The following is a 16,247-nucleotide window of genomic DNA, read 5'->3' on the forward strand; positions in this document are numbered from 1 at the left end:
ATATTTCGATAATATTTTAAAGAACGTCAAAGGCAGAAAAATATGGCAAAATGAGGACTGACTACTTAGAAATGTAGATATAACCCCTCCCTTTCGAAACTCCTGAGCACGCCACTGCAAAGAATATATAAAGTTTAACATAAATAAGCTAATAGTGATTGTATCTACCTGATATTTACAGGTCGATAATGTTAATAGATGATTAATATGTACCAACAGCTTTGGGCCTCTCTGCAAAACTGATTAAGGGAGCCCTTTATAAATCATGCTTCATAATGATTCCCTCTAGTTTCCAGTATGCAAGATTTTTACTCACAAAGGAATCTATCGTGAATCCAACAACACCATTGTGTTGTTTTATGCAAGAAAAATCGAATTACTGTAATTAAATAATAATGGTTACATATTATCTACACTTTGATGAATTGTGTAAAAATTTGTAATACTTTTTTTTATACTTGCTAAAACATTAAAACATAGGTCCCTTAGTCCACCGCGGACTCTATTTCCTTCAAAGGGTACAGACAATGTTTGCCTACTGGTTACGTTAATCATTCTGCAAAATATTGTGTGAATTGTATTATATTATAGTTGAAATACATGTGTTTGACACCGGACAAACAAATAGGAATCCCTTGATTGGTCAATGACTTCTTGGATTACAGTGTCATCCTTAATATTTCATATTATTAAGTTTCATAGAAAGAAATTGTTTTAATATGGCGCAAATAACTTGACGGGGCGCCATGGCATTCTCTTTAACATTTTTTTTACTATAGATCGTTTGGCTCCCAGGGCCGACTCCCGCCGCCCCATAGCTATGGCTCTGAACTTGGACTATAAGAATAGCAGGCATTGCGAGCGAAGCGAAGAAGAAAATTTTACAAAATGTATTTTTATTTGTATAAAATTTGAAATGGAGGGGGGCAATTGCCCCTTTGTGCCCCTTGCAAGTGGCCTAGGCCGTCTAAAAGAAAAATGCAAGGAACACGTAAAAACTAATTCCGTCAATTGTCCTGCTATTCTTAGATTCTCCTAGTCTTGTTTTTTTACTTCAATGTTTGCTTCCCCTAGAATGGACTTCCGTCCAAGCTCGGGGTGGGGGGCAATGCCCCCTGTGGTTGTGGAAGGAGGCCAAGGAAATATAGAAGAAAGGGGAAGAAAACACAATGAACTGGAATGGGGACTGAAGATAAACAAAAAAAGGTGTTAGATAGAGAGGAAAGGACAAGAGAGAAAGAGGAAAGAAGAAGGAAAAGGAATGAAGAAAGAAAGGATAAGGAAAGAGAGCGTGAGATAAGGAGTCCAACCACTTTCCAGATGAAAGGAAATGTTTATCTAAATCGCCTGTCAGGTGAAACAACAGTTGACAGGAGAAGGCCACCTGCTGGAACACCTGGAAAAGAATGTTCCAGATAAACACCTTTCTAATAATCTTGTGTCTGGAGGGGAGAGATTTTTGTGTATATATATATATATATATATATATATATATATATCTTCCTGTTTTGTACCTTATTTTATTTGTACTTGGTACAGAGTCCAAAGAGGACCTTTCTAGAAGGTTGAAACGTAACGTTTAGTTTATGTTCTAGAATAAAATAAATTCTGCCTTGGTCAACATATTGAGTTTCTGGTTACCATGGAAACGAGGCTTAATGGGGTTATCGTAATTTACATGTCATGTAGAAAACCTTTTTTACACGTAACTGCACAATCCTGCAGACAAACGATGGAAATTTACAATTGAAAATGTAGAAAGAACATTAGTCATTTATTGTTCCACGTATTGTGTAAACAGCTTTGACCCAATATATGCATATTTTTAATTATTTTTTTTGGGCATATTTGAATGCATATAAATCTTTAGTCTATCAACAATCCGTTTGTCTGTTGCAGCATCCCTGAGTCTGGCCAACGAGATGTGTAAGAACAAGACCATCCTCAACCAGTGCCTCAGCGAGATGCCACAAATACTCTCGAAGTCTGTCCTCAAGGGGATTCCCAGTTCGAAGAAAGAAGTGGACATCGCTTGCAAGTGAGTAATGTTTCATGTTTAAGGCGTGTTAAACTTGGAATCGTTTGACATATTGTTTACATAGAGTAATAATTGCGAAAGAAATTCCTGCGAGCATTGAGGTGTGAATTAGGAATGGCTAAATCAGGACTAAATCTTACCTGGATATCGGATAATTCTCTATCCGTAGCCGGATATAGGATGTTCTGATATCAGGATTTATTTACATTATCCGATTTATTCGGATTATCCAGGGTGCGAAATCCTGTGGGGGACAGGGGGGATTTCCCTCCACAAACAATCTTGACCTTAAAAATCCCCCTCCACCAAAAATTTACCGGGGGGAGAGTTTTTCTTGTAACAACAAAATATAAGCAATTAGTATTTACTTCTTACGCACTTTACTAAGGATAACATCGAACACACACAAAATAGTGAGTGCAGAATGCTTTCTCTCTTTTTCAAGAGATTATTACTCTGTCTACACCAATAACAATATGCGTGCAATAAAAGAAGAATGCAAGTCAAACATAATTATAAATTATGGAGACTGTTTTGGTACCTCTGCAGAAGAAAAGCAATTGCAAGAAAATATTCTGAGTACAGGACAATCAGCTTGATATCTCACTCGGCGAAAATTCTTCTAAGAATTCTGAACAGACGCCTATACTCGAAGGTCAGTGGCGAGTTAGAGGAAGAACAGTTTGGTTTCAGGAAAGGAAGAGGTACAGTCATGGAAAAAAGTTCTTCCCCATAAGGCTTTAATAGGAGCAAGTAATTCAGGAGGGTAGGCAACACATATTGCACCCTTCGATGATCGGGTGATTTTGCCTGTCTTAACACCGAAAATGTGTTCCACGCGAAGGTCAATATGACAGGAAAGCAAAGAGGGTCACGTGACTATTGGTTACGTGGAGTGTTGTGCTTCTTCACGTCCCCAGTTCTTGATCCACATTGCAGAAAAAGTAGAGCTGCATGCAATATATGAAAATAGGTTGTTTTCAACTACACGCTTAATTATGATTTTCCCAATTGTAAATCTATCAGACGTGTCTCCCGATTTAGTCGGGACAGTCTTTTACTTTGAATTCCTGTTTGTCATAGGCGTAACTTGACGGGAGCAGAAAGGGCATTTGTAACCCCCCCCCAAAAAAAATCAGGTTTCTTAAAGCTGCTAAAACAGGAATTAAATACTATGATTTGACGCGTCCAAAAAAAGTATTATATTGAAAGATTTTTCCCAAATACGTAGATAGAAATTTAATACTTTGAAAGTGTCTCAGATTTGTTTATTGTCACAACTTAGTGTGGCACAGGTCTACTACAAAAGTGGAATTTCGTAACAGAAATATGAACCCACTCCTTTTATTTCGTAGCCGATTTCATCTTGAAACTGAAATTAAAAATATTAGTTAATAATGTAATTGGTAAACAATAAAAAAATGTGTTAGACCCAATTCTTTAAAACCTTATCATAATCTTTATCGCAAGTTGAAATTTTGTTGTAAGTCCACTGTATTCAAAAAAAAAAAAAAAAAAGGTAAAGTTCTCACCTGTGCTTGGCGCTACGCCATGAAGACGTATAGGGGGTGTGGGGGTAACGCCCCACACTTTCTTGATTTGTTCGTGAGTGGGGGTGATGTGATCAGCATCACGCCGCCCCACACTTTCTTGATTCGTTCGTGAGTGGGGGTGATGTGATCAGCATCACGCCCCTGACCGCCTTTACCACCAGGGTTTCCCCCAGGTACCCCATGTCATTCGCCGGGCTTGAACCGGCCGGGAATCGAACCCGGGACCTATAGCATGGTAGTCAGACGCGTTACCGACTGAGTCACCGGCACAGATAGACTAATCTGAAGTGCATACAGTTTAAAGTGGGATCCGAACCACTATCTGCGATCACCTGGTATCGTACCCCAGACCCCTTGATTACAAGGCCTTACCACTACGCCATCAGTGAGGCGCACACAATCTTTGTATTTCGACCTTTTTAAACCTATATGTATCATATAAGAGGTTGTTTAACGTTGCTATGCCTCTATGGATTATATTTAGCCAGTATTCGAGCACATAGCGTCAGGTTTCATAGAATATAAGCTTCTCTTCCATGTTTATGGTTTCCTGTCTGCAGTAGAAAAACTGGCAGGTTCCCATAGCTTTTCTTTCAATAGTCTTCCAATGGTTGCATATCATATCACTCAAATTTGATTCATTCGTTTCGAACACAATCCCCGATGGCGCAGTGGGATCATGGGCGCCTTGTAATTAAGGGATCCCGGGTTCGATACTCGGTGGGGGAACATAGTGGTTCGGATCCCCCTTTAAACTATAGGTCCATTCACGATTAGCCTAACAGGACATAAAGTGGACTTAAGACACCAAATCAAGCAACTAACACAATCCCGTTATTGTCCAGATTATCGAATCCAGAAACTTCGTCGCGAATAACATAAGCAGCAAGACAACGTGAAATAACCGAACAGAAACAGAACCTAAAACCTACATCGGATAGATTGGATTAAGTCGACGATACTTCACGGGTTCTGAAATGAAAAAGAATACGAAAGTTGAAGGACCTCTATATGCACCCACTTTTCCTCCACTCAATGGGGAAGATATCCTTCTAGCTGAGAAGCCTTTACGTAGGAGTGCCCTGAGGGAACTTCAAGGCCACGACGATAAAGTGCAATGACGGGACCAAAACATACGTCAGATAGCTGTGTTCCTCCTTATTTACGCCATTGATAACTGGAACACGTGACCTCGTCTTTGGTAGAGCAGAAGCCTGCTTGCTTGCCACCACCCTTTAGTTCAGTGACCTTCGCCCGTAGTCAGCAAGAGTGAATGACTCACCATAGGGCCGTATTCATAGTTAAATCTCAAGACACTGTGTAAGAGATTCTTAGCCAAGACGATCTTGGGAAGGTAATCTCGTCTTGAGACAGTGTCGTTTCATAGTTGCTTATGCAGATGATCTATTAATCATAACCGGATCGAATAATCGCAAAGGTTTAGAGTTCAATGCTAACAAGATCTTGAATCAAGTGGCCATTTGGTCTGAGGAATCTAAGTTGACCATAGCTAAGGAGAAGACATATTAAATCCTCCTTAAGGGAAAACTGGCTCGAGCGCCTATATTCAAGTTTCAGAACTCTTCAATTAAAAATGTTCAAGTCATCAAATACCTTGGAATTCACATGGAAGCTCAAATGAGCCTAAGAGCTCATGTGAACAGTGTTACAGCTAAGGCCCAGTCAGCTTTACACAATATCTTAAACATGGGTAATACTGCATTTAAGATACCATTCAAGATCGCAATGCTGTATTATAAAGCGATATTTGTTACAACTATATGTTATGCAGCGTCTACTTGGGCTTTCCTTTCTAGGAAGAAAGTTGTCCGGGACCGTCTGAGATCGGCACAGCGCAACGTCTTGTTGAGAATTCTTGGGGCCTTTCGCACAACGTCAACTATGTCAACTATAGTGCTAGCTGGTGTCTTGCCTCTTGATTTTGAGGTTCAAAGACACGCTTCTAGATATTGGTTTCGGAAGGGAGACCAAACTAAGATATTCATGCTGTTGGGAATTAATGTGAATACCATGCAGGACATTGACCAGGTTCTACAAAGCAAATGGCAGCAAGAGTGGAGACAATACTCGGGATCAGTACACACGAAGCTATATATGCCTGACGTTAAATTCTGGACAATGAACTCACTCTTTAAACCAACTAAAGGGTTGATACACCTCATTACAGGGCATGGCCCTTATAAGGCATATTTGAAACGCTTTGGCCTCAGTCTAGATGACCAGTGCCAAGTATGTAAGACTACTGATACTCCAGAACACGCTGTGTTTTATTGCAATAAATTTCAAGACCCCAAAATAAGGGAACTTAGAGCTAAGCTAGAACCAGACCTTGTAAGACAACAACTTACTTGTCAACGAACCTTTCCTACAATTAATGCTTTGGCTGAGCTGATATCTACGCTTGAGGAAATGGAATTCAAACACCATCAAAAGTCACGAGCCCGACAAGTGGTTCCAATATCATCATTTATTGAAAACATGGAACCCACTGGAACTAAGACTAGATCGAGCATGAGACTTGCTGCCCAATTAATGGGAGAAAGCAGCTGTGCACAAAATAATTGCTTAAATGAAATAAGATAGTATGAAGAAGGATAGTATGAATAGAAGAAAACACTACATTACATCCCTCAGAAGAGAACCCGACACACCAGAATTGGATGACTGAAACCAATATATATATTTCCAGTATCCAGATGCTGTCTACCAGTTGAGGACTGCGAGTAGAAGATTGAAGACAGAAGAGGAGGCTTGAGAACTCCCTATTCTTCAGGGATGTCTCTTCAATATAACTCTTATGAATATCTACTTGTCTTCTGATCTAACGATTCCTCATCAAGTGCCATTATTATTCTCTTATTTATGGGATCTAAGGGTTCCTCGAATATCTTATTCTATATTCTCATTCTTATATTGTATTCTTATATATTCATTATTTTATTTCTATGTTATATGTATCTTTATATTTCATATCTTGCTTATTGTTTGGAGCTACTCAATTTCACAATATTAATTTTTCAAAAACGTCTTGGTTTAAATCTTAGGTACCAAGACTCAGAGCACTTGCCTCTTCTCTCTTACGTACCTTCTGACCTCTCCACTTACCAAGTTAATCCTTATATCCTATTCCGGGATACGGATACCACACTCAGATAAGATCAAGAAAGAAGATCTGAGTGAGAGGGTACCAAAAGTGAGAGTGGCGAGTGGAGGCGGAGGATCGCCGCTCCGTATCCCATCCTGTCGTTTCATAGTCGTATCTTGAGAAACTCTTGGCTAAGAGCCTCTCTTCCCAAGGAAAGAAACTTTCTCTTCGCCAAGACGACGATCCTGGGATACGATTGCCTGAAGTGATACCAACTTAAAAGAACTGCAAGAGAAATTGTCAAAAGAAACAACAAAACACATTTTGAAATACATTAATAAATTACGTGAAGTTATGAACAGAGTCGTAAAAGTACATTTATTTCGATAAGTGATGATTTTGTTACAGAAGATGAATTACTTTCCTGGCTTTGTATGCTTTTCTTGGGTTAGCGATAGAGTTGTATGTTGGTAGTAAAACAAAAGAAAATCACGCAGCGGTGTTCAGTCAAGACGTAAATTCACAGCAGGCGCTGTGCTGTAGCTTCATGTTTTGTTGTTCATATACGTTGTTGAAAGAGAAACAAGAACAACAAAATAATTATCTACTCACGGATTAAAACTTATAGATACTCGAGTTTGGATTCAAATTAAAAATTAACCAGTAATTAGTCTACATAGAAACAAGTTACATCAAAACTCAGCGTACTCAATTCTGCGTTAATCTATGCTACGCAATTTTTTTTGTCTTGAGAAATAAGTGTCCCCCCCTTTTTTTCATACGATCGCTCTCTTTGAAATTCTATAAAAAAGAAATGGGTGGTCCGATTCTAATGAAATTTTATTACGGTGCAACCAGGAAGGTTTTAAACAATTCTTAATTTTCAGATTTTTAAAATTTGTCATAAAATATTCTTATCAATTTTTGCGAAACTACTTCTCTTATAGTATTGTAGTCCTACAAATACAATTTTGGGTCTTGATTTGAAGGTCTTTGCATCTGTTTTTCAAATCCATTATCATTGTCAATTCACGTTGCAAAACAGATTTTTAATCAACGGAGTACAGGGTGTCTACCAAAATAACAAATCCAAAATTCTTGATCTTTCTTCCCTTTTTCTTAACCTTATTTAATCGTTCACTACTTAGGCATAGTTGCAAATTTTAGATATTTTTATTCAATGAAAATCCAGAAGGCCAGTGAAGATGAAAACTGAAGCAGTGCTTGACTTGCTTTAATTATTAATGCATGTAAAAATTAATGCTCCAGATATCATCTTAGATGGGGAATGGCCACATTACGTTATGTAATATTTTTATAAAACTTTATGCATACAAAAATGTAATTCTTAAGAACCAAAGTAAACAAATTTTAAACACAACTCAATATAATTTAAATTTTCAAATATTCAATATTATTAAATCCCAGGACAGGTATATAACAATTTAACTCGCTACACTGTAAAAAAAAATAGCAAACATTCTTGACCACAAGCATGATTTCTTGACTATCTTGACTGGTAGACAGCCTGGAGTAAATATGTACATGGAACGTGTCCAACACTGTTAGCACTAAGAGCCTGCAGTTTCTATGGTTCAACGGACATCGCTGCATTGATATGTGCGAGAACCATTTCAATTCAACTTTTTTGGGACACAAATTTGATACATTATATATTAGAAAAATCAATTCATTTGTGAATATATATCCATAAGCATAAGATAAAAAAAAAAGTTTTAGTTGAGCAAAATGGGCATTTACAGCTGCAGGCATGCATTTGAGGAATCTTATGAACTTGAAGGTTACCAACCTTACCACTCTTTCACTGTAGCATCAATCTGTTTGAACATAATTTCCTTACATCAGTCTAATACTGGGATGCTTCTCCATTTTCTACCCAAGTATAAATTTGCAACAAATGAGAAAGGGCTATCTAGTCCAAACTTACCTGCACATTGTCATGTTCTTTTCAGAAAACCATAGAACAGATGTTGTTCACTTTGTTAATATTTACAATTTTTTTCCTGAAATCTACTTGATGTCCTCTTTCCACAATCATAAAATAGAAGAAATCATGAAAGAAACTAAAAACCAGTAAATATCTGATATTACCCGGACAACTATAACTTCTTCGTTTTGTCAATTTTTGACATTTGTATTTACCTATCTGCTTCGCGGAACATTCTTTAATTCATTCACGTTTTTTTGATCAAAGTAATTGTAATTTTTTTTAATAAAAGTGTTTTTGTAACTGAAGAACGTATGTTTCCGCAAATGGTTTGTGGGGCTATGTGTCGATGGTTCGTGGGGCTATGCGAGAATGGTGTGTGGGGCTACGCATATTTCTTTCGAAACCAATTTTTAACTATTGTAACCTAAACGTGACCCTACCTAACCTAACCTTACCGGGAATCGTTCATGGGGATATGTGTCAATGGTTGAATTTCCGCTATGAAACATTCCCACATCACACAAAACACCTTCCAGATGTTAAACAATGCTACAGGAACTTATTACCGTTAAGTAGTTTCTTCTGTAAAAATGAAAAAATCTGTCCGGGGAATATCAGATTAGTACCAAAACTACTTCTATGGATTCGAAATCCCAAGCGGAATACTCATAATGAATTTCCACAATGTGCATATAAATTGTTCACTCCTATTCTCAAGAGTATAAGCGAAATGCAATGACATAATTCGACACAAGTACAAGTAAAATTCATCAACGAAGAAAGCGTAACATCTAGAAGTTGGAATTTCAAATGGGTGGTTACAATAAACGTGAACAAGATATGCGGAGCGATTATAGCCTGACATTTATGCACAAAATGAGTGTATAGCAAAGGACATCAAATATTCAGAATATGTTAAGAGCTAAACTTTTGACAGAAGACAAAATAAATCTACTGTCATTTAATGAACATCTGAGATGTATCAAAGTTTAATGCAAAAGTGTATAACAATACACTGGGTGTGTTTTTTATTCCATCATAAAACAGAAGGTACAAGATTATGGGATTCTCACATATGAGGAGATGCACAAACATTACCAAACTAATTTATCCCATTCCCTAATCACAGCCTCTCTGCCTTTGCTCATTTACGCTGTACCATAGGCTATAGAAACAAAGTGAGAGTCAATGGTCACAATAAAATGTTCCAGCGAGCTATGATCAATTGAAGGGCTTGGGTGGAAAACATGGTAAGTGACATTTTGGTATTTTTGAGTTACAAAGTAAAATGTGCCATCCTTCAATTTTAGAGTGAAATTGCCACGTCATACAATTTGCATTGGACTCGGTGAAGCCTTCTGAAATTGGTAAACACAACACAAAAACAATTTATCTACAGAATAGCTTCTAATAATATTTTTTCATAATGAACTCGGAAATGACCAAGGTGTCACTTAGCATGTTTTACACACAGAGACCTTCAATTGCTTCCTATGAACATTTCCCTTGCATAAGTTACTCATTATTTTTCAAATCGTATAAGGAGTACATATTTTTTTACCCAGTCAATTAGAGTAACATTAGCTTGATGGTACACTATCATCAGGCCTTTTCCCATTAATGAATGATATCAAGAGAATTTGATGCACTTACTTACCTCAGTAACTCTCAACTGTACCAGGCTATACTGAATAGTTGAAAGCATATAATTCCTGTTGTAAATAATTTTTGGTGTGATACCACAGATTTTTATGTTACTTTTTTATCGATTGTCTGTGCATGTGTGCACGTGGTGCATACATACTCTCTCCCATGGCTTCCAAGAATATCCACATGATACAAATTCTTAAAATTGATTGATTGATTTAGTTTACTTTACTTCGCGTTTTGTGCTACTTGGCTAATTTGCGAAGATAGGGATGAGTGATGAAATTGATGAATGGACATTCACAAACAACCGAGCCCGAGCGGGATTCGAACCCGGGACCCTTGGCGTCGCAGTGCAATGTGCTAACCACTCAGCCACAGGGTCCGGCACAAATTCATAAAAGAACCAAAGGAATTAAGATAGTTAATTTTCCTAGACACATGGACATCACTGAGAAGTTAATTTTACTAGACACATGGACATCACTGAGAAACATTAAACTGTGTAATAAATCAAAATCAAAACTAATTTACAGGTAAAGCACTAATTTATTTTGAGAATAATCTTGTTCACTGGTCATACATAAAGGAAGGTCACATATCATTATTTTCTTTGACTAAAAAAAACGGGAAAGAACATAAGTTAAATGAAATTATGTTGTCCACGTATACAAAATACACATGTTTTTGGTGACATTAAAACCATGTAGTAAAATGCATGGTTTTAAGGAAAATACAGTTTTGCAGGATAACTTTTTGATATTCTTAGTATCAATCAATAGTATCAATGCACACAGCACTTGGATGAATACGAATTTAACGTCATGGAAAATGCTAAAACAGCGTTCACAATAAAAATCAAACGAAGAGATATCCAGGTGGCATCTCGTAAAACTAGGATTCCTACCACTATAATTCACTGTCACACACACATGCTGATGCAGAAAATTGTGTGCGAGAGAAAAAGAGAAACATTGAAAACTGAGTGAATAGTCTTTGACAAAGTATAAGCTGACCACATTGTTATATTCATATGAACAGTCTATTCACAAGAAGCTCCTTTCCAGCTCACCATTGTTACGATGCACACGTGTAGGCTCTATTTCTACAGACATGATATCTGAGGTTCCTTGAAAATTTCAACATCGCCACTGTATATGATACCCATATTGTGGAAAACTGCACACGCGATAACAATGTCTCGAACTGTTTCCAAATCTTCTGGACAAACGTGGAAAACGTGGCTTCCATATCCCAAAGGTACTCTCCACAACATTCCCCTGCTGAGCATGGGCATAGTTGTACCTCTTTCAGGATCAGTTGGTGGGTCTTGGAATGGACTGTAGAGGTATGGTCGATCTGAGCTGAATATCCCTTGCCATGAAGAATTGCATCTTGTCCTTTGGAATATCGAATTATCATAAATACTAAATTAATGCTTAACCACAAATTAACCCAATACACATACCTGATTATTAAAATGTCCATATCTTGTGCATTTTGAAATGCAGAAAATATTCATTTCTGAAGTTAATAACATGAAAATAACTGTGTTTGTAAAAGTTTTTCAGTATTATTCAAATCTAAACAATTGCTACATACCTGCCTAAACTACTTGCATAAGTGCACACGAGCAGGATGGTAAAATTATTCTCATCAGAAAACCTGTTCAGTATTTGCTTATAGGCACATGTAGAATATGATTTATGTAAATGCATGTGTGTACTATGAGAATATCGAAATGACAAAAGCAGAGTTTGGACCTATATTAATTTATGTCAAATAAAAATTACCTGAAGGGATACCGCCTCTTCTGTGTACACCTTTGGAATGGAAAATAGAAGAGAAATATTCATGATTTCACAATTATGCTTGTTCAAATATGTTCATGTTAAATCATATATTTTTGTGTAATCATATATACTGTAGTAATAAAATAAAATCAGCGACTACCTTCATACACCAGGTGATGAACCAAGCTTTGGGGCTATTTTCACCAGGTCTCGCGATTTGTCACTGTGGAAATTTATTTTTAAGACACAAATATTTTCTTGTATTCTATCTTTTGCACTGCATGTTAGGGAGGGCAGTTAGGTATTCCATTTGTGTGTCTAAAAATAATCAGAAACTTCTATAGTGCACAGGTTAGGTAGTTTGATTAACTGTTATTGTCTTGTTTATTTTCCCAAGTTAGTGTGAGTAATTTGACATACATACATTGAAAATGTGTGAAAGATATATCTGGTCTCACCACATTGTGCCAGTAGTTGCCCAAAATAGAAATACTAGGTACCCTTAACAATCTGTACTCCCTCAAGAAAGTAAATGCCTTGCATGGTTTATGTTAAATGTTGAGGTTTTTCACTATTTTTAGCTCGCACAGATGTGTCATTGTGAAATAAAGTACGTCTGTTACCTTACTGTGAAACAGCCTGAGGGCTTCGTGCAAGTGAATATAGCACCCAGCACGACATTCCACAACAGGAGCTAAAATTTTCCGTCGTTAAGTTAGGAGTGTTAGGTTTGGAGTTGACGTGTTCTTTCGCTCTTTTTGTGTGCACATAAACGGTTTTTTACTAATAAAAGGCGGCGAAAGTAACCGTAGATGGAAGGTTTTAACTTACGCCGGTCATACTTTGGAATCAAATACATCCGTTATTTGTGTTTTCCGCGAGTTGGAACCAATTTAATATTACGTAAAACATCGAAATCTGTCCATTAAAAAGAAAACAAAACAATTCTCGAGGGAGTACATTGGGTTAACGGCACCGAAATCCTATTGTATTCCATTATTTTGCTGCACAACTGAGTAACAAATCGATGCACTACTTCAGAATCAAATAATGTTCATGCAGAAGCAATATTATTATAATACAGGATTACACTTTTCTTTATGAATCAATAAACCGAAGAAAGAGAGGCAGTACAACCAATTAACAAGGTTTATGTTTCCTCAAACTAAGATAATTACGTAGAGAGTAGTTCAATTTACATACCTGATGCAAAACTGAGGCATAAAAACTGGACAAAACAGCTGTTGCAATGAGATAATCTTCAAAATATCCATCCTCTTCATCATAGTTTCTAACTGCAACGTCCATTTTTATTTTCTCAAGAGAACATTCGGTATCTCAAGAGACCTGTTTCGTTCTCTTGGCGAATACAGGATCTTAAGAGACCGAATATCGCTCTTATGCTGCCAAGAAGTGTCTATGAAACAGCGAATCTTAAGATGGATCTTGAGAGAGAACTGTGAAACGCCAAAAGTGTCTCTTGGCACAGACTGTTCTTATCCAAGATGGTGAAGTAAACCGTCTCTTGGCTAGTATCTTGAGATACGTTTATGAAACAGCATGGCGTCTCAAGAGAGGTCTCAAGACGCTTTCCTTTCTTGAGAAACGACTATGAATACGGGCCATATACTTGTCTGTGAGGCTACACAAGAATAGATATTTCGTTAGTGGCTGTAAGCATTGTTTCATCTGCAGTTATATCAGTTACCATTTCAATAGTTTCCTTCCTAATGGTTACTTTAGTGATAAACATGTAAATTAGTTCTCGAGAGTGAACGTTTTATCTATTTGAACGGGGGATTTTTATACAGCCTGCATGTATTATTTTTTCCTGAAACAAGAAGAAATTCGAAGACGCAAAAAGAGTTGTATTAGAGTAGTTAACAAAAGGAAAAAAGAAGAAGAAATCTAAAATGTAAATGCTGAAATAAATTATGGTAGAGATCGAGTGAATAACATTTTGTCACGGGGCCTCCTCGATGGCGTAGTGATAACGTCGTCGCCTTGTAATCAGTGGATCCCGGGTTTGATACACGGTGGATGCACATAGTGGTTAGTATCCCACTTTAAACTGAACGTCGAGTCCAGATTAGCATATCTGTGCACCAAACCAAAACTAAGAAAGAAATTGTCACAGTGTAAGAAAATGTCATGTTCAACCAGATACGAAACAAAAGGGAATAATATATTGCAGGTTGGAGTTCACATCTGTAGCATCTAACCAGCACAATTATGAATCGCAACATATCGTATCAGATCCATTTTTATTATACATGTATGATAATATAAGAGAAGTAGAGGAAAGAGAAAACCAAGCGAAACACGGACGCCTTCTCCAGAATTTCAAATCTCGTTACATAAGGTTCTGGGTTGGAGTCCCGAACAGGCATGACTTTCTTGTTCTTGCCCTTTTATCTGCTTCATTTCATCATAATTCATCGTTATGGTTTACCTGCAGAGGAAGAATACTGACAATAATTGCCAATACAAAGCCAATGACAAACAGAACAACTCGATTACGGAGGTGCCAAGAAGAAACGAGACTTGACAGTTTCTCCGTCTCTCGGTTTGTCGAATTGAAAATTGCTCTCCCGTTCTCGGTCTCGATTAGTTAAATATAGAAATCGAAAATGTATGTGAATGAATATACATGTATTTTATATATTCCGGTTTTGTAGGATATTTCGTGAGAGATGAAATAAGTACTCTTCCATCGTATTTATTTTTATAATTTTTATTCCCTGTTCGATGATCGCGACGATAAGGACGAGTGACCATTACATGAAATTGATGACGAAATAGTCAAACACCCCCGACAAGGACGGTACTCAAACCCGGGAACTTTGGCGACGATATCGAATGTCAATCACTTAATGAGCTTGACCACCGAGCCTGCTTAATGTTGTTTCTGTCAGGTAATTCGTAATAATATCCCACATTCACTATCATTTGCTTCATAATTTATCTTATTGTTGTGATTAACCTGAATTCAAAGAATTAGTTGAAAGGCAAAAATGCAAGATTGAATGTCTCTGATGTTACTTCGTTATAATATGACGTGGTATTATGATATGAATTTATTAATCATATAATATGCCTATTCATTCCATTGATTGATCCCAATTGAGCACACAAAATATGCTATAATGTCCACTCCATGGAGGAGTGGTTAGCACAGCGCGCTACGATGCCATGGGTCCCTGGTTAGAATCTCGACTTGGGCGTGGGTGTCCTTGGTAAGTGTCCCTTCATCAATTTCATCATAGCATCACTCATCTTCATCGTCGCTATTTGCCAAAAGTGAAAGAATAGCAAATCTAAATAACAAACATCCAATCAAATCGAACATCTCTACCGATTTAATTCTATACGGTACCGAATTCCCACTTTATTACTGCACCTTAAGTCATTTTACAGCATCTCAATTGTTTTCCGATTCGAAAACATTTGGAATGTTGATTTGTGCAGTTGATTGTGCATTGTTTCGTTGTTTGGATTGTTTAATTAAAGTCGCATTAATTAGTTTTAGACCAATCGTGACGGGGGAAGCAAGATCACAAAGAAAGCAAAAAAGACAAGGAAGAGACCACGGCTTTCTTTAAAGATAGCATCCCGTGAATACAACTCAAGTGACTGCAGAATATTATGAATAAAATTTATTTCGCTTTTTCCTTTTATTTCTGTTTCAGTTATTTTACTTCGCTTTTCTTCTACCACTCGCGTTACTCGAGTCGGTGAGGAAGAATTATAAACTCGTGAAATGGACGATGGTACAAAAAAATATATGCCTCTCCCACGGTTCGATTTGGTTTAGTTTGATTTGGTGTTTTTAAGTCCACTTTATGCGCAGTAAGGCTAATCGGGACTGGACCTACAGTTTAAAGTGGGATCCGAACCACTTGTGCCTCCACCGGGTATCGAACCCGGGACTCCCACGGTTCGAAACTGTCAGTACAAAATATTGTCTTATTTTTAAAATTTACGGTCAAATATGGTTTGTCACGTAGCAATTTTCGCTTATCTCTTTCTCAAGGGGTTCCATTGCATCTCTGATGTCGTAGTGGTAACGTCTTCGCCATGTAATGAAAGGCTTCCGAATTCAATACCAAATAGAGACGCATTTGGTTCGGATCCCATTTTAATCTGTAGGTCCAGTGCG

The 16,247-nt window shown here is 37.3% G+C and overlaps 1 protein-coding gene across 1 annotated transcript in view; it reads left to right on the forward strand.

Annotated features, from left to right (window-relative positions):
- The window catches only part of LOC145979363 (uncharacterized), a 118,005-nt gene that overhangs the window by 70,279 nt on the left and 31,479 nt on the right, over positions 1-16,247 (forward strand). Inside the window, exon 2 of the mRNA XM_083112227.1 lies at positions 1,900-2,038. Coding sequence (XP_082968353.1) covers positions 1,900-2,038 — 139 coding nt within the window. The remainder of the gene's footprint in view (positions 1-1,899; positions 2,039-16,247) is intronic.

This window comes from Lepisma saccharinum, chromosome 26, assembly GCF_977018435.1.
Source record: "Lepisma saccharinum chromosome 26, izLepSacc3.1, whole genome shotgun sequence".
NCBI lineage: Eukaryota > Metazoa > Arthropoda > Insecta > Zygentoma > Lepismatidae > Lepisma > Lepisma saccharinum.